Source organism: Equus caballus, chromosome 2 (genome assembly GCF_041296265.1).
Source record: "Equus caballus isolate H_3958 breed thoroughbred chromosome 2, TB-T2T, whole genome shotgun sequence".
Taxonomy (NCBI): domain Eukaryota; kingdom Metazoa; phylum Chordata; class Mammalia; order Perissodactyla; family Equidae; genus Equus; species Equus caballus.
Window position 1 is genome coordinate 75,074,334 of NC_091685.1, and position 19,765 is coordinate 75,094,098.

At 34.4% G+C, this 19,765-nt stretch overlaps 1 protein-coding gene across 10 annotated transcripts in view; it reads right to left on the bottom strand.

Annotated features, from left to right (window-relative positions):
- TLL1 (tolloid like 1) overlaps positions 1 to 19,765 on the bottom strand; it is a 192,925-nt gene that overhangs the window by 101,494 nt on the left and 71,666 nt on the right. For 7 of the 10 annotated variants that reach the window (XM_001499433.7, XM_070257252.1, XM_023636343.2 and 4 more), the window contains 3 exons: positions 4,867 to 4,977; positions 1,714 to 1,794; positions 54 to 206 (listed from right to left, as the gene is read on the bottom strand). In XM_001499433.7, the coding sequence (XP_001499483.1) occupies positions 54 to 206; positions 1,714 to 1,794; positions 4,867 to 4,977 (345 nt within the window). Of the gene's footprint in view, positions 1 to 53; positions 207 to 1,675; positions 1,795 to 4,866; positions 4,978 to 19,765 lie in introns of all 10 variants that reach the window. The other 3 variants (XM_070257290.1, XM_023636346.2, XM_070257291.1) reach the window with 1 other exon arrangement.

The window sequence follows — 19,765 nt, forward strand, 5'->3', positions numbered from 1 at the left end:
TAATTCTATGGCAATTATTACGTATCAGAATAGATATTCTGGGAATATCTTACCAGTGAAGTTGCCTCCTATAACATAAGGAATAACGCCTCCAGGCCATATTCTTTCAGTTCTTGATGTAGCAGCTCTGGGAACTCGATTTTTCTCATTTTGCCCTGAGAATTTTAGAGGTACTTTTCCCTTAACTGTGTTGTTTTGCTCCAAGCCTGCAGTGACATTTAAAACATTCTGTGAAACAGAAGAATCATTTACCTCTTAAAGGACAAAAGTTAAAATGTCTTATTTACATATTTGTATAAATATGCCTGAAGTCAAAATGCACTAAAGAACAACTTCACTTATGTTACATACTTGAAAAAACATTAAAATATTCAAGTATTTCACATCAAAATATTATTTCTTAACACTCTATGAGCAAATTTTGATCAATTTCCATACAAGAGCTTACAGCGAATATTAAGTCAGGCAGACGTGTAGGCCACAGAAAAATTATTTTATGTATTCTAATCTACTAGATCACTACCAATCCACACCAGATGATAAAATAGAAGTTGTTTACAAAGTCTCATGATATTCAAAACTCTTCTCACTCCTGCTAAATTCCTAATCCTTTAAATCAGGATTGATATTCTATAGTATGGCCTAAAGTTATAACTATTACATTGTAGAGAGAGCAAAACAAAATAAGGTTAAAACAGATACGGTCTCAGCCTTCTGGGACAATGGGCTATCTCCATTCCAGTTCTGGATTCACACCCAGGCAGACAGCATGATTTAGAGATCAGTAAACAAAGTGAGCAAGCCAACATAAAATGCAGTCTATTCTGGGGCGACTTTTGAGTCTGTAGTCATTAATTTTCTTAGTGGTCTTTCATAATATTTTTGTTACTAATTTTGATTTTCCTAAACTTGCATGACTATTCTTTCTTATTCACCTATCACTGTTGATACAAATATCCAACCACTAGAATATACTTCAGACACAACAAATATTGAATGTATGCCCCTAGTCTCATGTCCCTAGCATGTCTATCTTTTTAATGTCCTAGAACAAAGCACCTTTGCTGGGGAAATTATTCCTTGAAAGTATATGCTTTCAAATATTTAATTAATAATCTATTAATTTAAGAAATGTTAGGATATAAACTTGGAAGAGAAGAATTAACAAAAAAACTCTAAAGTCTACAAATAGTGGTGAATAAATTCAATACTATAAATATTAACTAATTATGAAACCAGAGGCGGTTTTTCTGAATGCTTTTCTCTACATATTTTTGGAAGAGTCAAAAACATTTTAAACTATTTTTTAATCCAACGTATCAGTTTGTTAGCTTGCTTTAAGTGGATCTTATTTCAAAACAAATAGCCATGATATTTTTTGATTTGACTAAAATTGATGTAGTTCCATGCTTGATAAAAGCACCTGAGAGTAACACCAAATTTACTGGAAATAAATATCAACAATAAAATAAACAAATGATACATTTTTATAAGGAGAAGTTGAAAATAAGTTAAAGAAACATTTCAATTGTCCCAAATTAAGTTCTAAAAAACTTAATACAATACCAGCTAACAAAATGAAAATGAATAAAAGATTCTTTCTCAGTGTACATCCTTTACATACTTTGCATCATAATGGCAAACTGAACTGCTATGAGTATAATATTTACTGTACATCAAGTCAAGCGTCTGCAACTTTAAACATTGATATACCAGAGCCAATTCTTCTTATCCTGTCTATAAGTTGGTAGAGGGCCCCTCGTTTCTTTGACATACCATGGTCTCCAAGTCCACCTTAAAGAATAAAAGAAAATAGTTAAGTTAAACTCACTGTATTGTAAAGTTCTTGTAAATAAACAATAATAATAGGCTAAATTCATTTCTCTTTGGACATCTCCTTTTATATGGTCTTAGTGTGTTAGAATCACGAATATCCATGAATTTTTTGAAGAGGATAAAAATTCTACAACAGGGGCCGGCCCCGTGGCCTACTGGTTAAGTTCGCACACTCTGCTGCAGGCGGCCCAGTGTTTCATCGGTTCGAATCCTGGGGGCTGACATGGCACTGCTCATCGAGCCACGCTGAGGCAGTGTCCCACATGCCACAACTAAGAATATACAACTATGTACCAGGGGGCTTTAGGGAGAAAAAGGAAAAAAATAAAATCTTTAAAAAAAAGAAATTCTACAATAAATTTCGTTAACTAAAAATAAGGGGGTGTGGGAGATCCAGAGAGCAATCTAAATGACTTTATTTGGACATTACGGCAATTGAGTCATCCATTGATAATTTGAAACATTTTTCTTCACTGTGACCTTGACACCATATGGTGTTATGTAGGATGACAGCAAGTTGTCCTGCCCTGTTGATTGCATTCCAGCTATTTTCCCAATGCAAACTGAATATTTTCAGACACCAAATCAGCAAATGGTAATAAAAACATTAGAAAAGCAAAAGCATAGTGAGAATTTTGCTCCAAAGCTCTGATCAATTTTGAAATATTTCTAAAAGCATTTCATATTTCATAATATATTCAAATAAATTTTGAAAATTAGTTTCTATAACTTATAAAACCCAATAACACAGAAAAAAGTCACAAGGTAAGAATCCAAAAGAATGTTCAGCTGCAAAACACACTTACACTACATACTTTGCAAAATTTGTAAAAATAGATGAAAAGAATTTTATAGCTCAAAAGGTAGAGGAGAGGGTTGGGATAAGAAAATATGTCTTCTTGCAATTTTATCAACAAAGACTAGAAAAGGTAGATTCCTGCCATAAGTGAGAAAGCAGAGCACTTGACAAAAATTCACGTCCTCTCATTCTCACTTCAGGGCTTTAATAAAATGTTCTCCCTATTTTCCCTTCTCTTGAATGTTTAATAGACAAATAATAAAGAGGTATCTTGAGTAAACAACCTATATAGCCACTAACGACATCTGAACAAGTGCAGATGAGTTTGTACGACTAAGCATGTCTGCAGTTCATAAGTGTCTCTGGGCTAAAACAATGAAAGAGGACTAGAAAGTCATGAACACAACAAACTCTTCTTGAACTTCGTACTATTTCCTTCCAATAACTTTTTTTCCCTTTGAAATTAAAACTGAAACTTAATTATCTAGATTGAAGCTAATAAAAAACAAAAACAATAATAAACATTATTACCATAAAAGCCTCTTATAGGAAAAATCAATTAAGTCCTTATAAGGCAAATAAGTTAGAGTGCTTGTTCACTGACTAATAATCTGCTTAATTATTTGCATTACATGGTCACATTTTTGCTGTGCCCCTTGAGAAAAATTTTTGAAATTTTTTTCATTGAACATTTTAGAAAGATGAGGTAACACTTAAACGTATTCATTCCTAAGCAGTTACAAGACACGTTTTTAAAGAATGGGTTTTATGTGTTTGAAATAACCATTATGTAACAATTATATTTCATTTTAGGTAGGGCTGAAATACATATAAATAATTTACAAGGAGGCTAATTATGAGAAAAAAGAAACGTTTTAGTTAATATGAAGGTAATGATAGGGATAGGAGTAATTATAGAATTGAAACAAACGATGTTTCAAGACTATCAAAGACTAATGTTTTCAATAATGTGATATTTAGGAATTTTGAATAATTTTTATAGTAACTGAAACAAAATTCTGTGTAGGAAGTCCATTCAAATAGAAAAAAATTCTTAAGGTAACTAGTTATTTCACACATTCTAAAAACAAAATGAAAATATGAAAACTACAGAAATATTTCTGGGAAAGAATATATATTTTAAAATAAGGAAATGAGAAGCGTAGTCAATCTGGCACAAGCTAACATGAAAAGGAAAAGATAGAGTAAGAAAACAATAAAATAAAGGATACTTTTACATTGTCTGAAATTAACTAAACAGTACAAATTACTTTGGAACATGTGTACTTTTCATATATATATTTAGAATGTTTTTTACGATTGACAGTATAATCTGTTTTATGCTATTTATCTAAAATAATGGCATTTTTTCTTCCAACTATTACTATTTCAGAGCTTAACCATAAATGAAACGCTAAAATTTACTACTACTAAAAAATTTTAGATTACAGAAAATGAGTGTCCTCAAAACAATGGGGGGGGGATGATGGATTAAACAAATGATGTGAATAAAGCTTGAAGCTAAGGAAAATTTTAATAAAACTGAAAAGGTCACATGATAAATCCAGGATTTTGCCAAGCTCTATCATTGCTTGCTTGTCCAAAATACATTGTCTCCGTATCAGCGTTAAGTGTGAGGGAGTAAATGGAGAGTCTGTCAACTAATGTCTCCTACAGGAATGTACTAGCTCTGATTATATTGCAAAGCAAACTTTTCTTCCCATATTTGGTGTCTGTTTCAGAAAACACTGTCACTACATATAACAAAGGCCAAAGCATACTATTTTTTAAGTAATGTGTGTTATTATTGTAGGCAAATTCCTTACATTTTATTATCTTATATAAATTTCTTAGACGTGATAATGGTATTTTGATTATATAGAAAAATGTCCTTATTCTTACAAAGTGCATACTAACCTACCTAACATAAAGTGCCATGTTGTCAGCAATTAATTTCAAAATGTTGTTTTATACACATTTATGGATGTATGTGTACACGCACACACACAGAGGCCTGGTACATGGTAAACACTCCAACATGTTTGTTAAATAAATTAATTAATAAAATGAAAACTGTGAACAAATTCTAAATTTCAAAATAGGCTTATTTGTGTCCAGGAAATCAAAGTTGATCAGCGGGACACTAAAAATGATCCAAAGAATACTTCCAGCATTTCAAGAGTATGTTTTCTCCAAAATGAACACAAATTGAATCAAATAACCAACTGTACCTGTGGTATGTCCAAGTTTTCCAAAGGGGTTCTGTGTAAGGTCAATTGTCCTATCAATTTGAAAGATATTTAAGTCTTCTTCATCTAAGGCAATATCACCCCAAAACACAGCTAAAAGAGAAAGGTTCAATTAAAATGCAAAATATTTAAGAGCAAAATCAATGCAAACAAAGCTAATTAGAAAAATATTGTTAAAAATATGGAAATGTGGTCCATATAGATACAGACAGATATTTCAGAAAGTAATTGTAACTGAGTATGTGGGGCATGTTACAGTATCATATGAGCCACCTGGAAAGGGTATGACCCACATTTCTTTACTTTGATGTCTGAGGCAAGGGGGGCAGTCGTTTCTTTGAATGAAATGGTCACTGATTTATGGGGGGTTCTAAGGAAGGAGGATACAGCAATCATGGCTATTTGTAAATAAGTGAAAATCTGCCAAGAACTTCCGCATGTATGGTGGATGCTTGTGACCAGTAGCAGGTCTCCACTGACAGTAGGAGAGGAAGTAGCAACTAAGCCACGTGCTATAATAACTTTGTAAAAGAAGATGCAATTCGGACAAAAGAATATTGTGCTGTTACAGGCACTTCTTCAACACATTTTTATACAATTATAATGCACTTTCTCTGAAGATGATATTGCCTCTGAGTCTCTATAAAATGTATACATAACCACCAAAAGTAATACTTAAGTCAATCTTTATTTAGGCAATGACTAGGTGCTAGGTCTTTGATCTCTAATGACAAATAAGGCATTGTCCATATTTTCAGGGGCTTCAAAATCATTACCCTAAATCCTGGAAACACTCTGACTCTACCTTTTATACCCAGCCTTTTATGCTACTTAATAAGTCAAAGCTCTATAAACCACTGTGAAAAACTGGGAGAATTTATTCATAACCAGTATGTGAATTTCTCTTTTAAGGTTGGAAATATACATTAGCATAACCAAAAGATGGCCTCATTGTTTATTTGAGTCCAAAACTAGTCTAAATCAATCCCTTAGTACTGTCAGATGTCAAAATATGAAAAGTTTAGGAAACACAGCACACTTAAGAGAGAGAATAAATAATCATGAGACAGTAAAACATTGAGAAATCCCTTGAAAATTCTGGGATATTTGTGTCTTGATACAGGTTTACAAACTTTCTTTTTTAAAATTGCCTTCAGATATTTCTTCTGCAAAACCAAAAAAGAGAGGAGGAAAATACGTTAAAAATGTAGGAAGTGACAAAATTCATGCTTTTCAAATCACTTTTACTGGATTCAAATCTTAAGAATTTAACCTCTAAAGAACAAGTTAATAAAATTAGTTAATTTATGAAATTTAAACTTCCATCCTGAAAGGTATACAAGGCTTTAGGCTTTGAGCAAAGGTTGATCATATAAAATATTCGCCCAGTTTAGTGCCCTCATACAAAACTGACATAAGATAAGCAGTTAGGTTTACGTGTAAATCCAGAAAGTTAGACAATAGAAATTAGTCCAAGGTAGGTTATCAGTTCAATATAAGAAAAAATCTTCATTAGAATTAGAATTCTCTCATTCGCCCCTCTCTTCTGCCCTCCTGTCATGGAATGGCAGTCTGTAAAAGCAAAGAGATGCCTACTATCTTTTATTATCACAGGGACAAAGTAATGAAAAGCCTGTAGAAGAGTTTACTGGCTAGGATGCTGGTCTCGAAGCCTGAAATTGAATCCAGACTCTAATCAACTTCATACTCATGCAGCAGAAACCACTGATGCCCGCTTCCCTGAAAGCCAGACATCCCGAGAACTAGATGGCCTGCTTAAATAAAATATTTGTCAATTATATAAAAGGCTTGTTAGTTTTCAGAAATATAAATTTTGGACTGTTTCTTTTTTTTTCCAAGATTTTACGCTACTCTAAGGTATTTACCAAGTTTGCTAGTTATTTAAAATTTCCAGTATGTGTATTTACTATGCAAATAGTTGTGGGCACTGACTGGCAGTGACTCCCAGCTTGGCCCTTCCTTTCTGGCTCTGTGCTGGGGGCAATAAGAGACACTAAAACAGTGATTCTCTAACATTCATCATAGGAATCACAGCGGATCTGGTTAAAATGGAGGCTCTGATTTAGCAGGTTTGAAGGGAGGCCTCAGAGCCTACACTTTAACAAGCTTTATTATTACAAGTAATTATCATTGTCATCATCTTTATTAGCACTTTTTTTCTGCTAAAATAAACTTTTACTCCTCTGTGAATGATCTGGTTGACTTGAAAACTGAGGCATTTCACCAAACAAAATGTAGTTTGTCGGTACTGTGCTTATATAATAAAAGTAGTATGAATAAAATAAAATTCAGATGTTTGTTATATTTTTAATTTCCTTAATGACTTTTCACATGCAATAGGATTCACGTCTTGATGGATTATCAAACACAGATCAGCAGTCCAAGGATATAACACTTCACAGAAGCAAAAACATTACTTCTTGGGAGAAGAAAACTCCAGATAACTCGAAAACTGTTCTCAAGTACATAGTCCCATTTTTTTTTCATTTATTGTTATGTTTTTCTGAACTAATAGCTTCAGATAGATTGGTGGTTCTGAATATGATTGCTTCAGGAGAAAACCAAATGTCTCTTTTTGTTTTACTATTTTTTGAGGAAGATTAGCCCTGAGCTAACTACTGCCAATCCTCCTCTTTTTGCTGAGGAAGACTGGCCCTGAGCTAACATCTGTGCCCATCTTCCTCTACTTTTTTTATATGTGGGACGCCTACCACAGCATGGCTTGCCAAGCAGTGCCATGTCCGCACCCAGGATCCGAACCCGCGAACCAGGGGCCGCCAAGAAGCTGAATGTGTGAACATAACCATTGCGCCATCGGGCTGGCCCCCCAAATATTTCTTTGAGAGCAAACTCAAAACTAATGTGAGTCACTAAGCCAATTCACTTATGTGCAGACTTTGATACACTGTAGGTCATGTACGTCTTTAAATCTTGATATTATCAACAGAAAAAAAAATAGACATCTTAGAATTTTCAACCTATCATATAGTTTAAATGCACAATTTTTTCTTTATATTTTACACATTTAAAGGTTTCTTTAATTCATCTTCTACTTAAATCTAAGTGTCCTATTTCTGCATGCTAAAATATTTTACTTCTGCATTGGACCATGTAAGCTGGACCATGATAATTTATATTAACGTGGACTTAGAATTTGCATTATAATTTAATATATATTTGTCATTTAGGCTCTGATTTATTTGTAATTCTCAAGTCCACTTTACAGTTTTTTGCTTTTCTTTCTATACATTATTTTCTATTTATTTTGCATCAAAAAACAAAAATTAGAGAGAAACAGTTTTAAAGTATGAATTATCACTCATTAGCCCCATTTAATACAGTGATTTGAAGTTAATGATGTCAGAACTAAAAGCAATATGGGATACCGGTTACAGATGACAATACTAGAGAAAAGCACAAGTGCAATTAAAATATTTACTACTGTTTGAAATTCTGCTTGAATTCCTCTGGTCAAAAATGGAGGTGGAGCTAACCAATTGGCCAAAATAAAATGTCAAGAACAACAATTATGAAACTACGTGGAAAACCACGGGTTTTGTTTTTCTTGTGAAGGCTATTTGCATTCATCATACTACAAAAACAATTTTTTTAATCAGAGACCAAGACAGAGTGCTTTTATTGTAGTAGGCAGAGGAAATATATTTTATAAAAGAGCATATGAGGAGAAGAAGCAATCCAAGATTGTGATTCCCTACACTCGAATTTTAAGTGATGTCTCTTCCACCCACTTCCCGATTCCCGAATGATCTTTAGCCCTTCGGTTCTGAAGCTGGGGTCCAGGGACCAGCTTTAAGGAGGCTTCAAGTCCGTGATTTCCTAAAAGCTGTAAGCAAAAAATACATATGAGTTTATAAACACAGTCACCACACGTTCTGCAGGGGCGACATCCACAGTAGATTGTCAAAAGGGATCACATAAAGTAAAGAACCACTACTTTTGCCAAAAGCAAAGACTTTCAGTCCACTTGGGAGAAAATGCTTGGCAGACAAACTACCCTCAAGAAAATAAATATATTTACTCGAATTAATGTTAAGTCATCTGACAGCTGGCTACTAATTGACAGCACACTGGAATAGATAAAATGACAGAGTCTCCTCAGGCATTACCCACAGAAAATCCTCTCAGAAACCCCCTCTCTCCAGCTAACCCAGTTAGGTGTCTCCTCTGTTTCCATGTCCCGCCTGTGGGTCTCTCAGTAATAGGTCAACACATAAGATCTCATAATATCTTTCTAATCATCTGATTCCTCAACCTAGTTTTGCAAACACTAACCACAGAAAGCACGTGTTGCTCATCTTTAAACCCTCACTGCCAGAGTGCCTGACATAAACTAGGTCCTCAATATATGCTTTGAGGCACAAAAAAAAGGTGAATGAGAAAACATCATGGATTGGGGTACAAATTGTGTATAACAAAAATGAGGCTAGGCATACTACATACTTCACAAATTTGCCTTAAGAAACAAAATACTAGATATTTGACCATTCCAAGGAATGAATATTTGGAATCCTTTCTGTCTAGAGTGGATTACTGCTATCTACTTCAAAAAAAAAACAAGTAAAAGGCAGCTGCCTTTTTTTATTCCAGTCATATATATTATTAAGTGTAGTTATGGGAAATGAGTCCTTTTTCTCTGAACACCACACTGATATGCTCAGGAAATACATGACTGAACTAACAGATCAGTTATCTTGAGATTTATGGGATTTGGAGAGATAGCTCAAAGATTCAACAATAGCCAAGAGCACTTGCTTATTACACTTTTTCCATATACAGTTTAAACTTTCTGCTTTTATTGATATTGGATTTAGGGAGGAAGCATGATGTCATATGAAGGCCTGACAAGGCTGCTTTGGCTGCTCTCGCCCACAATAAAGGCCTAGTGAAACTTTCCTCAGACAAGGGCAACAGTGAAGACTCAAAAGTCAACTATTTTCACATGACTGACAACCACCATGCAAATTCCCAAGGAAAAGTAACATTTGGCAAAAGTTCTAATACATACATTTTGGAGACAATGTTACACTACTTAAAAGAGAAAATAATTTTCCAACGGCATTTCATATTCACAGAATAAATTTCTCCTCCAAAATGACGCACATGAAAGTTAATTTAAGTTCCAAGTTTGAGAAAAAATTATCTAAAATTTTTAAAGCTCTTGATACAATACAAAAAAAAGTCAAGATATATTTTTATATAGACACTCAGAAATACTCTGAAAAAGATAAGGATAAAAATTTTTTTCATGTAGTACATTTCTTTCTTAAACTTCTAATAATAAAAAAGTATTTGCAGTCGAATTATTTTAGCCGTTTTTCATAAGCAAGCATACCATGCAAAGCTTTATTTATATTATTTTGTTTTTTTCAAAGATCTGAATTTTCACTTCTACCATATACTATCACATAAACTGAACAAAGTCATCTGATCCACAATTAAAAAGTGTGCATACAGGGAAGTGCAAACGATGAGTTAAATAAAATGGTTTATTCATCTTTCCCACATAAACTGGATTGAAAGGTGCCTCTGGGGAACATGACTATCATCTGGCCACTTTAAAACAAGATGCTTTTATCTACCAAGAACAGATTTTTAAGAGAAAGGAGTTGCGGTGCAATATAAAAAACTAGATACTTTTTGGATCATTGATAATTTAAAAAAAAAACGAAACTGTCCAAACATACTCCAATTTAGAGGTCCCTTCAAAGAACAGAGCACTGCTGCTCGAGTTCAACAGCCTTCTTCAAATGTTTCCTGAACCAGAAAATATGATATAATCTCAATACAAAATCAAATGTTCAATCTGAAATGCAAAACAAATAAACATATGCATATACATATACATACACACCATGCTAGAGCAAGGAATATTCTTCCAGAACATGGAGTCATTTAATGCTAAAGTCATTTCTCATGACATTACTGAGTTTCCAGATGAATCTAGATTGATCGATAGATACTGAACACAGAAGACATGCAGCAAGTTTTTTTTTAATTCTTTTTTTTTCTATTTCAAATGCAATTTTACATTATGGACATGATTAAATGCTAAATTTTCAAATAAATATATCTTTCCTTTTAAGTCAGAAAACAAAATGTTTCCCATAACAAAAGATTCATTGAAATACAATATCAATCTGCATTTATAGCCCACAATGCCCATGGATAGGATTTCTCAGGACATTTTTAAAATATCACCCATACCACAAATATTCATTTTGAACTCTTTGTCTCAAAAGAGAAAACATTGACAGAAAAGAACTTTGATCAAGAAATGTAAAAACAAATATTGAAAAGCTTTTTGCGTACGGCTTAATATTTTCTGTCACAAGCTTTAATAAAATGAATTATTGTAGTTCATAAGCTTTTAAAAACTGCCATTCTCATACTGCTTAAGTAATAAATATATAATCAACCACCATCAAATTTGGTTTATTTATATTTCCCACATCATACATCTTGTAACAACAAACACTTGCTTTTTTCTCCCCCTAGGCTTGTAATTATTTACATTTGTGAACAGTGTAGGAGTCAACTCTGATACTTCTTTTTTAATTAAGTTTGTTTACTTTCTAAATATTGACTCCAGCTCTTGGAATAAATCTTGATATCTTCCTGGAAGTAAGACCGTTCATGCAAATTTGCTATTTTCTATATTCTAGCTATGTCTTACCCAGTGGCTGGTCACCTCTTCATATAAACAGAAGAATATTTTTTCCCACTTTTTTCCATTTTTATTTAGTCTACTGCTATGATATGCTAAGAGAGAAAATGCTGCATTCCAACCTTTCTGGTTATTATTCATCTTTGTAAAAGATTTCCTCTTGGGCACAAGTCAAAGGCTGGAGTCTTTTTCCTTTGGTTAATATCCCCCACCGCAGAACCCACAAAACAACATGTGCTCAGTGAAATAAACTTTACAACATTTAAAAACTCATTGACATTCTAAAAGCTTGACTCCATGCACTGATTTCTTTTCTTCTCTTCATAGTCTGAGAGATCTTAAACAATCGGGAAGGTAATTAAAAGGAACTTTATTTACTACAAAACAAGCAAAAAATTGAAAGATCTGCGAAATATCTTGTCAATATTATTTTCAATGTTTTAAACTTCTACTTAAAAATTCCATACATTGTCAGTAAATTATACGAATATCAAATGGGTGGCACTTAATATTAATAAAGTACCCCTATCAACATTATCTCATTTGAGCCTTGGAAAATTCTAGGATATTGATTCATACTACTAATCTGCTGATAGAATTTACTTTTTAAAAAGCTTACCATTCCTTACTGCCTATCCTATTATAATATCCACCCTTTACTTGATATGGAAGTTTATTATCACTGACTTCAGGTCATTTGCTAGAGTTACAGGATTCTGAGTTGGAAGCATTGTCTATCTAAACATTTCAATTTGAGGTCACGCTGGTGACCCGTCTTAACCAAATGAAGGTGTCATATGGGAAACGAAGGAATAGGTGGTCATTTTCCGTTAAGATTTGCAGAAACAAGGATGTTACCTGCACTGGCATATAGAAATAATATACTTTACTGAAAAATGGAAGTGATCTACAAAGGAAGTATTTACTACAGGAAAATGGAGTTCAACATAATTTTCATTCTGGAAGGGACAAAAGGACCAGAAGCTCTGCTTGTTATCAACTTGCAATATTAACGTTACTGAGTAAACTGTTAGCAATGTTTCAAGCCTTGAGATAATAAAGTAGAACAAAATCAATGTTGAAATAGAAAAGAAATAGATGCATATTAAGTAAATAAAATCTTTATAAATACCAGGGAATAATTGTCCTTAACTTTGTCATTTTTTAAATTTAAATATTTAGAACCGGCCTAAGTTTTAGCTAGTAGATATAAATTGGAAAATTGGCCATTAAATCCTCCAATTTCTCTGTAATATTACTGATGAGTTAATTTTTAAAAAGGAATAACTTAGAAGTTTAAAAAACTACCAAATGATTGGTATCATGAACAAAAGTTATATACTTAATATTGAGCAAAATAATGCAGTTGAAAAAATACATATTAATTTATTTTAATAAAGTCATTGGAGGCTTATAAAAAACCAACATCTAAAACATGAAAAGAAAGTTCATAAATAATGAAGCCCCCCAAAAAGAATAATACATTTAAACACTAATGTTTAAAATCTATTTTTTCTGGAATTTCAATAGTAGTTTCTCGTGAAGAAGCAAATGAATGACCTCTACAGCCACAGCCTCAGAGAAAAAAGTAATTCAAGTGTGCAGCCAATTGTGATGATGGACTGTCACTCAGAGATACTCAGGATTAGGTGTCATTAGAGCTAAAGGCACAGAACTGGTAAAACCCAATAGTCTGAGCAGTTGCTAGGGCGATGTGACTAATTCTGGCAGTGAAATCTATTTTTAACATTCCTTACAGTGATTCAAAGTAGCCCTCGAGTCCTTCAGCCTAATGTAATTTTCTGAATGATAAAATAGGAAAATAGAAAGCTAAATAGTCAATTTAAAAGTCTCTTTGAATGGTTGCTAAAAGTGCCTACCTTATGTGCTAAATTAATTTTTTCCATCTTTATTGAGATACAATTGACACATAACATTGTGTAAGTTTAAGGTGTACAATGTAGTGATTTTATACATGTACATAATGCAAAATGATTATCATGGTAGCATTAGATAACATATCCATCACCTCACATAGTTATAGATTCTTTTGTGTGATGAGGACTTTTAAAATCCACTCTCTTAGCAATTTTCAAATATACAATACACTATTGTTAACTATAGTCACCATGCTGTGATGTATTAAATTATTAAACCCTAAGGAAAGGGATTCTGTCTTATTTATTTTTTAATTCCCAGTACCTAGCACAATATCAAGTATAAAACAGAAGTTCAAAAAATAATAATAATAAAATGATCTTATAATTTTTAATATAATAAAAATTATATACACATATTTCCTATGTCTAACCAATAAAAAGCCTAGAAAAAGTGGATGGCCAACAAAGTGGTAATAAACACTACTAGCATCCAGAAAAATTTCCCAGTAAATAAATCAAAATTCTTTGAAAACAACGACTGATTCGAAGGTAGGAAATGAATAAGATGAGCCTGGAACACATTATAATACCAGAGAGCAACAAAGCTGCCAAAGATTAAAGCATCGTGTTAAGGAATCCAGAAAGAATTCAATGAGCTCCCACTGGCCAAAAATGCGCAATTTGAGCATTGATAAGGATAATAAGTGATTGGATTGAAACACATTATCAAATCTGTTTAAGTCCATTAGTTCACTAATAATACTAAAAAAGCAATTGAAGACCTTCGGAGTATGCTAGGAAGTCAAATCATTTATTTTACAAACATATGTATTAACAAGAAAGAGATTTTTAAAAATCTATTTTAAATTAAAATTTTAAATTAAAATTTAAAATGTCGTTGCCTGACAAATAGTGAGATTGGGTATTCGTAGGTACGTACTTAGAACTCCTCCTCTTTTGTGAATGTTCTGTGTCCATTCTTTGGGATGATTTTCTTTGGAAGGTCGTCCTATGTTTATTAATTGTAGGTGTCCCTTATATACTCTGGATACTAATTTTCTCCCATTACAGTAGTTTCTGGTTCATAGTGGGTGCAGTTTATTAAGTGTACTCAGTTTAAATAAATGCATCTAATTTTAACACAATAAATTTTGTAACCCTTTTCCTTTATATTTTGTTCTTTTGAGTCATATCTAAGCAACAAATCTTTTTCTGAGGTCACAAAAAGAGTTTCCTATATTTCCTTAAAATTCTAAAATCTACTTTTCACTTGTATGTCTTTAGTCCACACTGAACTGTTTTCTCTGTAAAGAATGGCCATCCTTTTCCAAATATCTACAGTGCCACCTCTGTCATATATCTAGACTCTTTATTCTGTTTCACCACTATATTAGCCTTTAATACCCTGGTCTATTGATAATAATCTCTTTATGATGAATCTTTATATCTAATAGGATTAATTTCTTTCCTGTTTTCAAAATTTTCTCAGTTCTTAGCAATATGATTTTCCATATGAATTTTACAAGCAGATAGTCAAGCTACAGGAAAAATTCTACTGAGATCTTGATTAGAATTGCATTAACTTTATAAATTCATGCAGAAAAATTGTCATTTTAAAAATATTTAGTTTTCACACTCATGATCCTGCACGTTTCACCTTATTTTAGCTTTATTTGCTTCTTCCCATAAAGGTATAACTTTTTCCTCATAAAGATCTTATATATGCCTTGTTGAATTTATTTCTAGGTAAACATTCAGATTTTGTTGCTATAATAAATACTAATATTTTAAATTATATTTTCTAGGTGTTCCTTGTATGTAAGAAAATAATTTTTACCTTTAGATCTCATACTCATCAGATATGTTGGACATTTCCATTGGCTCCAATAGATCTCTTGCATTTCCTATGAAGACAGTTCTATCACCTGAAAGTAGTAAGTTGTGTTTATACTTTCCAGTTCCAGTGCGTCTGCATACATGACGTGTGTGTGCAAATTTCTTTTTTTGTTTTGTACAATTCCTAAAACCGTAATATTGAAAATAAGCAGTGATAGCAGGAATATCGGTCTTACCACTTTTAAAGGGAAGCCTTCCAATATTTTAGCCCTGTCTAAGCTTTTAGCTAAAGGGTTTTGGCAGATACTTTGTCAGGTCATAGAAGCCCTTATGTTCCTATTTGAAATTTATGGTTTTGATTGATAAAGAGATTGGCCAATAATATCTTTTCTCTTATTTTTATTGTCTAGTTTTAGAATTAGAGTTACAGTAACCTCATAAAATGAGCTGGCAGACATTATTTCTTTTCTAGTCACTCAGACAATTTGTATAAGAATAGGATTATTTGTTCCTTAAACAGTTGGCAGAAATTATTTATATAGTGTCTGGGCATGGTATTATACTTAAGGGTAGTTTTTTTTTTTTCTTTCTGTAGCCTAGATGTTTCCTGTCTCCACGGCCCCTATAAATACAGAGCAGGATGGGAGGGGGTGTCACTACTAGAGTCTTTTCTATGGTGCTTTTTTTGTTTTTCTTTTTTTTTCTGGCACCTGAGCTAACATCTGTTGCCAATCTTCTTTATTTCTTCTTCTTCTTCTCTCCAAAGCCCCCCGGTACATAGTTGTATATCTAGTTGTAGGTCCTTCTGGTTGTGCTATGTGGGACGCCGCCTCAGCATGGCCCGATGAGCAGTGCCATGTCTGTGCCCAGGATGCGAACGAGCAAAACGCTGGGCTGCCCAGTTGGTGCACACAAAGTCAACCACTTGGCCATGTGGCCAGCCCCACTATGGCATTTTTTTAGAGGATGCTTTGATGAGCTGCCCAGATCCCACCTCTTGTTTGTGAAGAATTTGTTCCCAGATATGGAAAGGTTGTTGACTGAAAGACTTCAGCTGTCAACCCTCTTGGCTGAAGACCTGCCTCATTCATAGCCAAACCCACTTCCTGCAGGTAGCCAGCATCCAATGACTGGTAGAGGAGGGTACATAAAGTATAGTCCCCTCAACCCAACTTGAGACATCTCTGATGGGTCATGCTAGCATGAGAGCTCCACATTTGTCTGAGACCTTCACTGAGACTACTTTACAGCCCAGTATCTTCCTCTGCTCAATCTTGTTTCCTTCCCTTCCCTTTCACAAGTGGTATGATCCAATACTTCTCTCTGATAAACCCCCACATGCTAATCTCCACCACAGTCTGCTTCCCCAGCAACCTGACCTGTGGCAGTTAGTGCCAATCTTGGTACACATATGCAGGCACTAAAATGAGATTTTGGCAGGAGATTTTTCCCTGGCAATGAGAACTCCATCATTGGTTGTAGGTGAAACACAAATAGCCTCTGGCATAAGACAATAGTATAACTGCTACATCTTTCTCCCGTAGTGATGGTAGACTATAAAAGGGAATGCCAGGGTAATGTATACGGTTTTGTGCAATATAGGGGAAAGAGTAAATCTAAGGACAGCAAATTAGGTGACTAACGCTAAACTCCACTGATGTTTGTTAAAAGTTAACGAAAGACTGAGAGCAATTAATCAGTAATTGCAAGCTATGGGTGAAAGCCAGAAAGCCTTGTCATTAGCATATAAAAATGCTCTCCTCTCCTACAGCCTGAAGGCAGAGAAAGTTAAAGATGAGGTCCAGGACCAAGTCCTAAGAGTTACAGATCTCTAAGGAAGGACTAGCCTCCCAATCTCAGGAGGTCAGCTATACATAAATTAGGTTCTACCTGCGAAACAATGGTACCCCAACACAGGGGATGAAGAAATATGGGTTAATGTCCCTGAAAATCTTGAATCTCCAGATTTCGCTGAAAGTTCTGAGTCTGAAGAGGTGGCCTACTCCACCTTTTTAGGACAAATGCTCTCCCTTTATTTAAAGATGATGCAGTGACCCTATCCTGAGAGACAACACGCACCCCTCAAGATCTGCCCTCATCTCCCTTTATGGCCACTAACCCAATAACAAGGGTTAAATCACAATATAACCTGACCAAGGTGAGATGGGCTTAAAATGGGAAGCAAGGGACTATATCCAAAAGGATCTACAGAACCTAGTGTACTTGTACCTGGAGGAGCCCAGAGAGTACTCAAATCTGAGGGTGGGACATAAAGCTATATAAGAAAGGATTTATTCACTTGGAAGCACTCTCCTGGGACACAGGTTTTGATACTCTTGGAAGAACATGGGAATATGATGCAAACATGCTATTAGGATAAAGCACTGAGTAAGAGAGAATTACCAGAATTGTTATTTCAGAGGGATTAAAAGACTCAGACAAGTAAGTGTGCTTGAATGGACATACTATGCTCAGCCAGAAAACCCACCAGATGATGATACGATCGAAGGGCCCTGAAGATACACCTTTTACCAAGGCTAGAAGGAACACACTGGAGAAAGAAGAACCAATATCACTAAGAAGTGATAATCCTCTGAAAGCCAAAACTGATGGCAGAAGATGGTGTCACAGAACAGGGCTCGCTGACAACAATGGGTATGACAGAATCCCAAAAAAATAGAGGTTATAGGATAATGTGCAATTGCCATAAGCCAGGTGGAGGCAATTATCATAATGCATGGCAAAGCTATAGACCCTCAGAGAGTTATGAGATAGTTGGTAGAACATGGTATCCAAGGGTCAAAATAGATGGGTAGCCAACCAAAGGTATTATTCAATGTGTACAACCAAAAATATGAAAGCTGAATGATCCAAAGATTGAGAGTGGTTACCTCCGACATGCCAAAAAATACCTTACTGGGCTTCAGGATACAAGCCAGTTTTCATACCTGGAACCCATATATACTGAAGAAGTGATCAGGTTCCAAGAGGAAGGATCCCATAACATCAAGAAAAGAATATAAGATAATGATTCTTCAGTCCTTCCACAGAGGCATGTAGCTATTTCCTAGTATAACCATACACAAACATTTTGAGGACTGTTGGAAACAGAGCATGAGAGAAAGAAGTAGCCCCTTAAAATTGGATAAAAAGAGAACACCTAAAATTAACAAATTCTTAAAGGCTGAGTGTGGACTAGTATCACAATAAAAAGCCAAGAGGGAGAAAGAGAAGTGGCCCTATTACTGTCACTCTCAGTTGCCCACATCCCCACAGCTCTAGACTCTGAGCACTTAGAAATCCTGGTCCACAAAGAAAGAGCTTTTCCACCAGAAGATAAGGCAAGAATCCCACTGAACTTTAAACTATGATGTCATCTGGGCACTCTGGGCTCTTTGTGCCAAGGGACCAGCAGGTAAGATAAGGTGTCACCATCCTGACAGGGTAATTAATCCTAAGCATCAGAGGAATTGGAGCTGCTGCTACACAATGGGGAAAGGAAGAACATGTTTGTTGACAGGCAACCCCCTTGGGCACCTCATGATACTTTCTTGATCAATTTCGACCATAATGCGGCAGACATAACCTGAGACGGGCATGGTATGTAGTGGCTTAGATGCTCAGGGATGTGGGTGTGGGTGACACCACTAGATAAGATAAGCCATCTAGACTAGCCAAGGAGAATCTAATACTGCCATCCCACAGGGTGTGACGTTGGGAACAAAAAAAAACCTCAAGAATTCGAATTTCTGTTGCACAAGATAGATGTGGATCATCAGTTAACCAACACGATTTTATGTATAATATTTATTCTTTAAAATAGAATAATTACAATCACTTAAATAATGTGTTAATTACATTTTTAAGAAGTATACTCTAGAATACAAATTTTGAATAGGTAAAAAAGTAAAGGTAAATTGTCTTAGAGGCCAGACACACATGTTCAAAAGAATAACACCTATTTTAAATATTAGCCTTCTTGTGCCTCCTACGAAGAAAAAAGATTTAAACCCAACCTCCTCCTACAGCTTTCACTTACCCAAGAGAATAAAGATTGAGCATGGAAAGTAATATTCTCTAATATACTTTAAATGTTTCAAAGAATTTACCTGCTTAAGAATATTATATTTAGTCATATTTCTGTCACTGTAGGATTCCCACTCGGTCTTCTATGACCTTGGAAAAACTCATTAAAAGTTCAATGTTTACCTCCTATAAGGTCATGAGACATTCAGAATCTTTCTTAGCCTGTGTATTTAATGTTAATGAATTCCCTTAGAGTTATGCAGAATGAAAATCTGTGTGGGAACTATAGATTCCCGTAAAATTACACATACAACGTCACACAGAGTAAAACTCTATCTAGGAATAACAACTTCTCATAAACTTTCTATGATAAGAATGTGCCCTAGTGAAAATAAAATATACAAAACAAGATTGTTCAAAGCATCTGTTAATG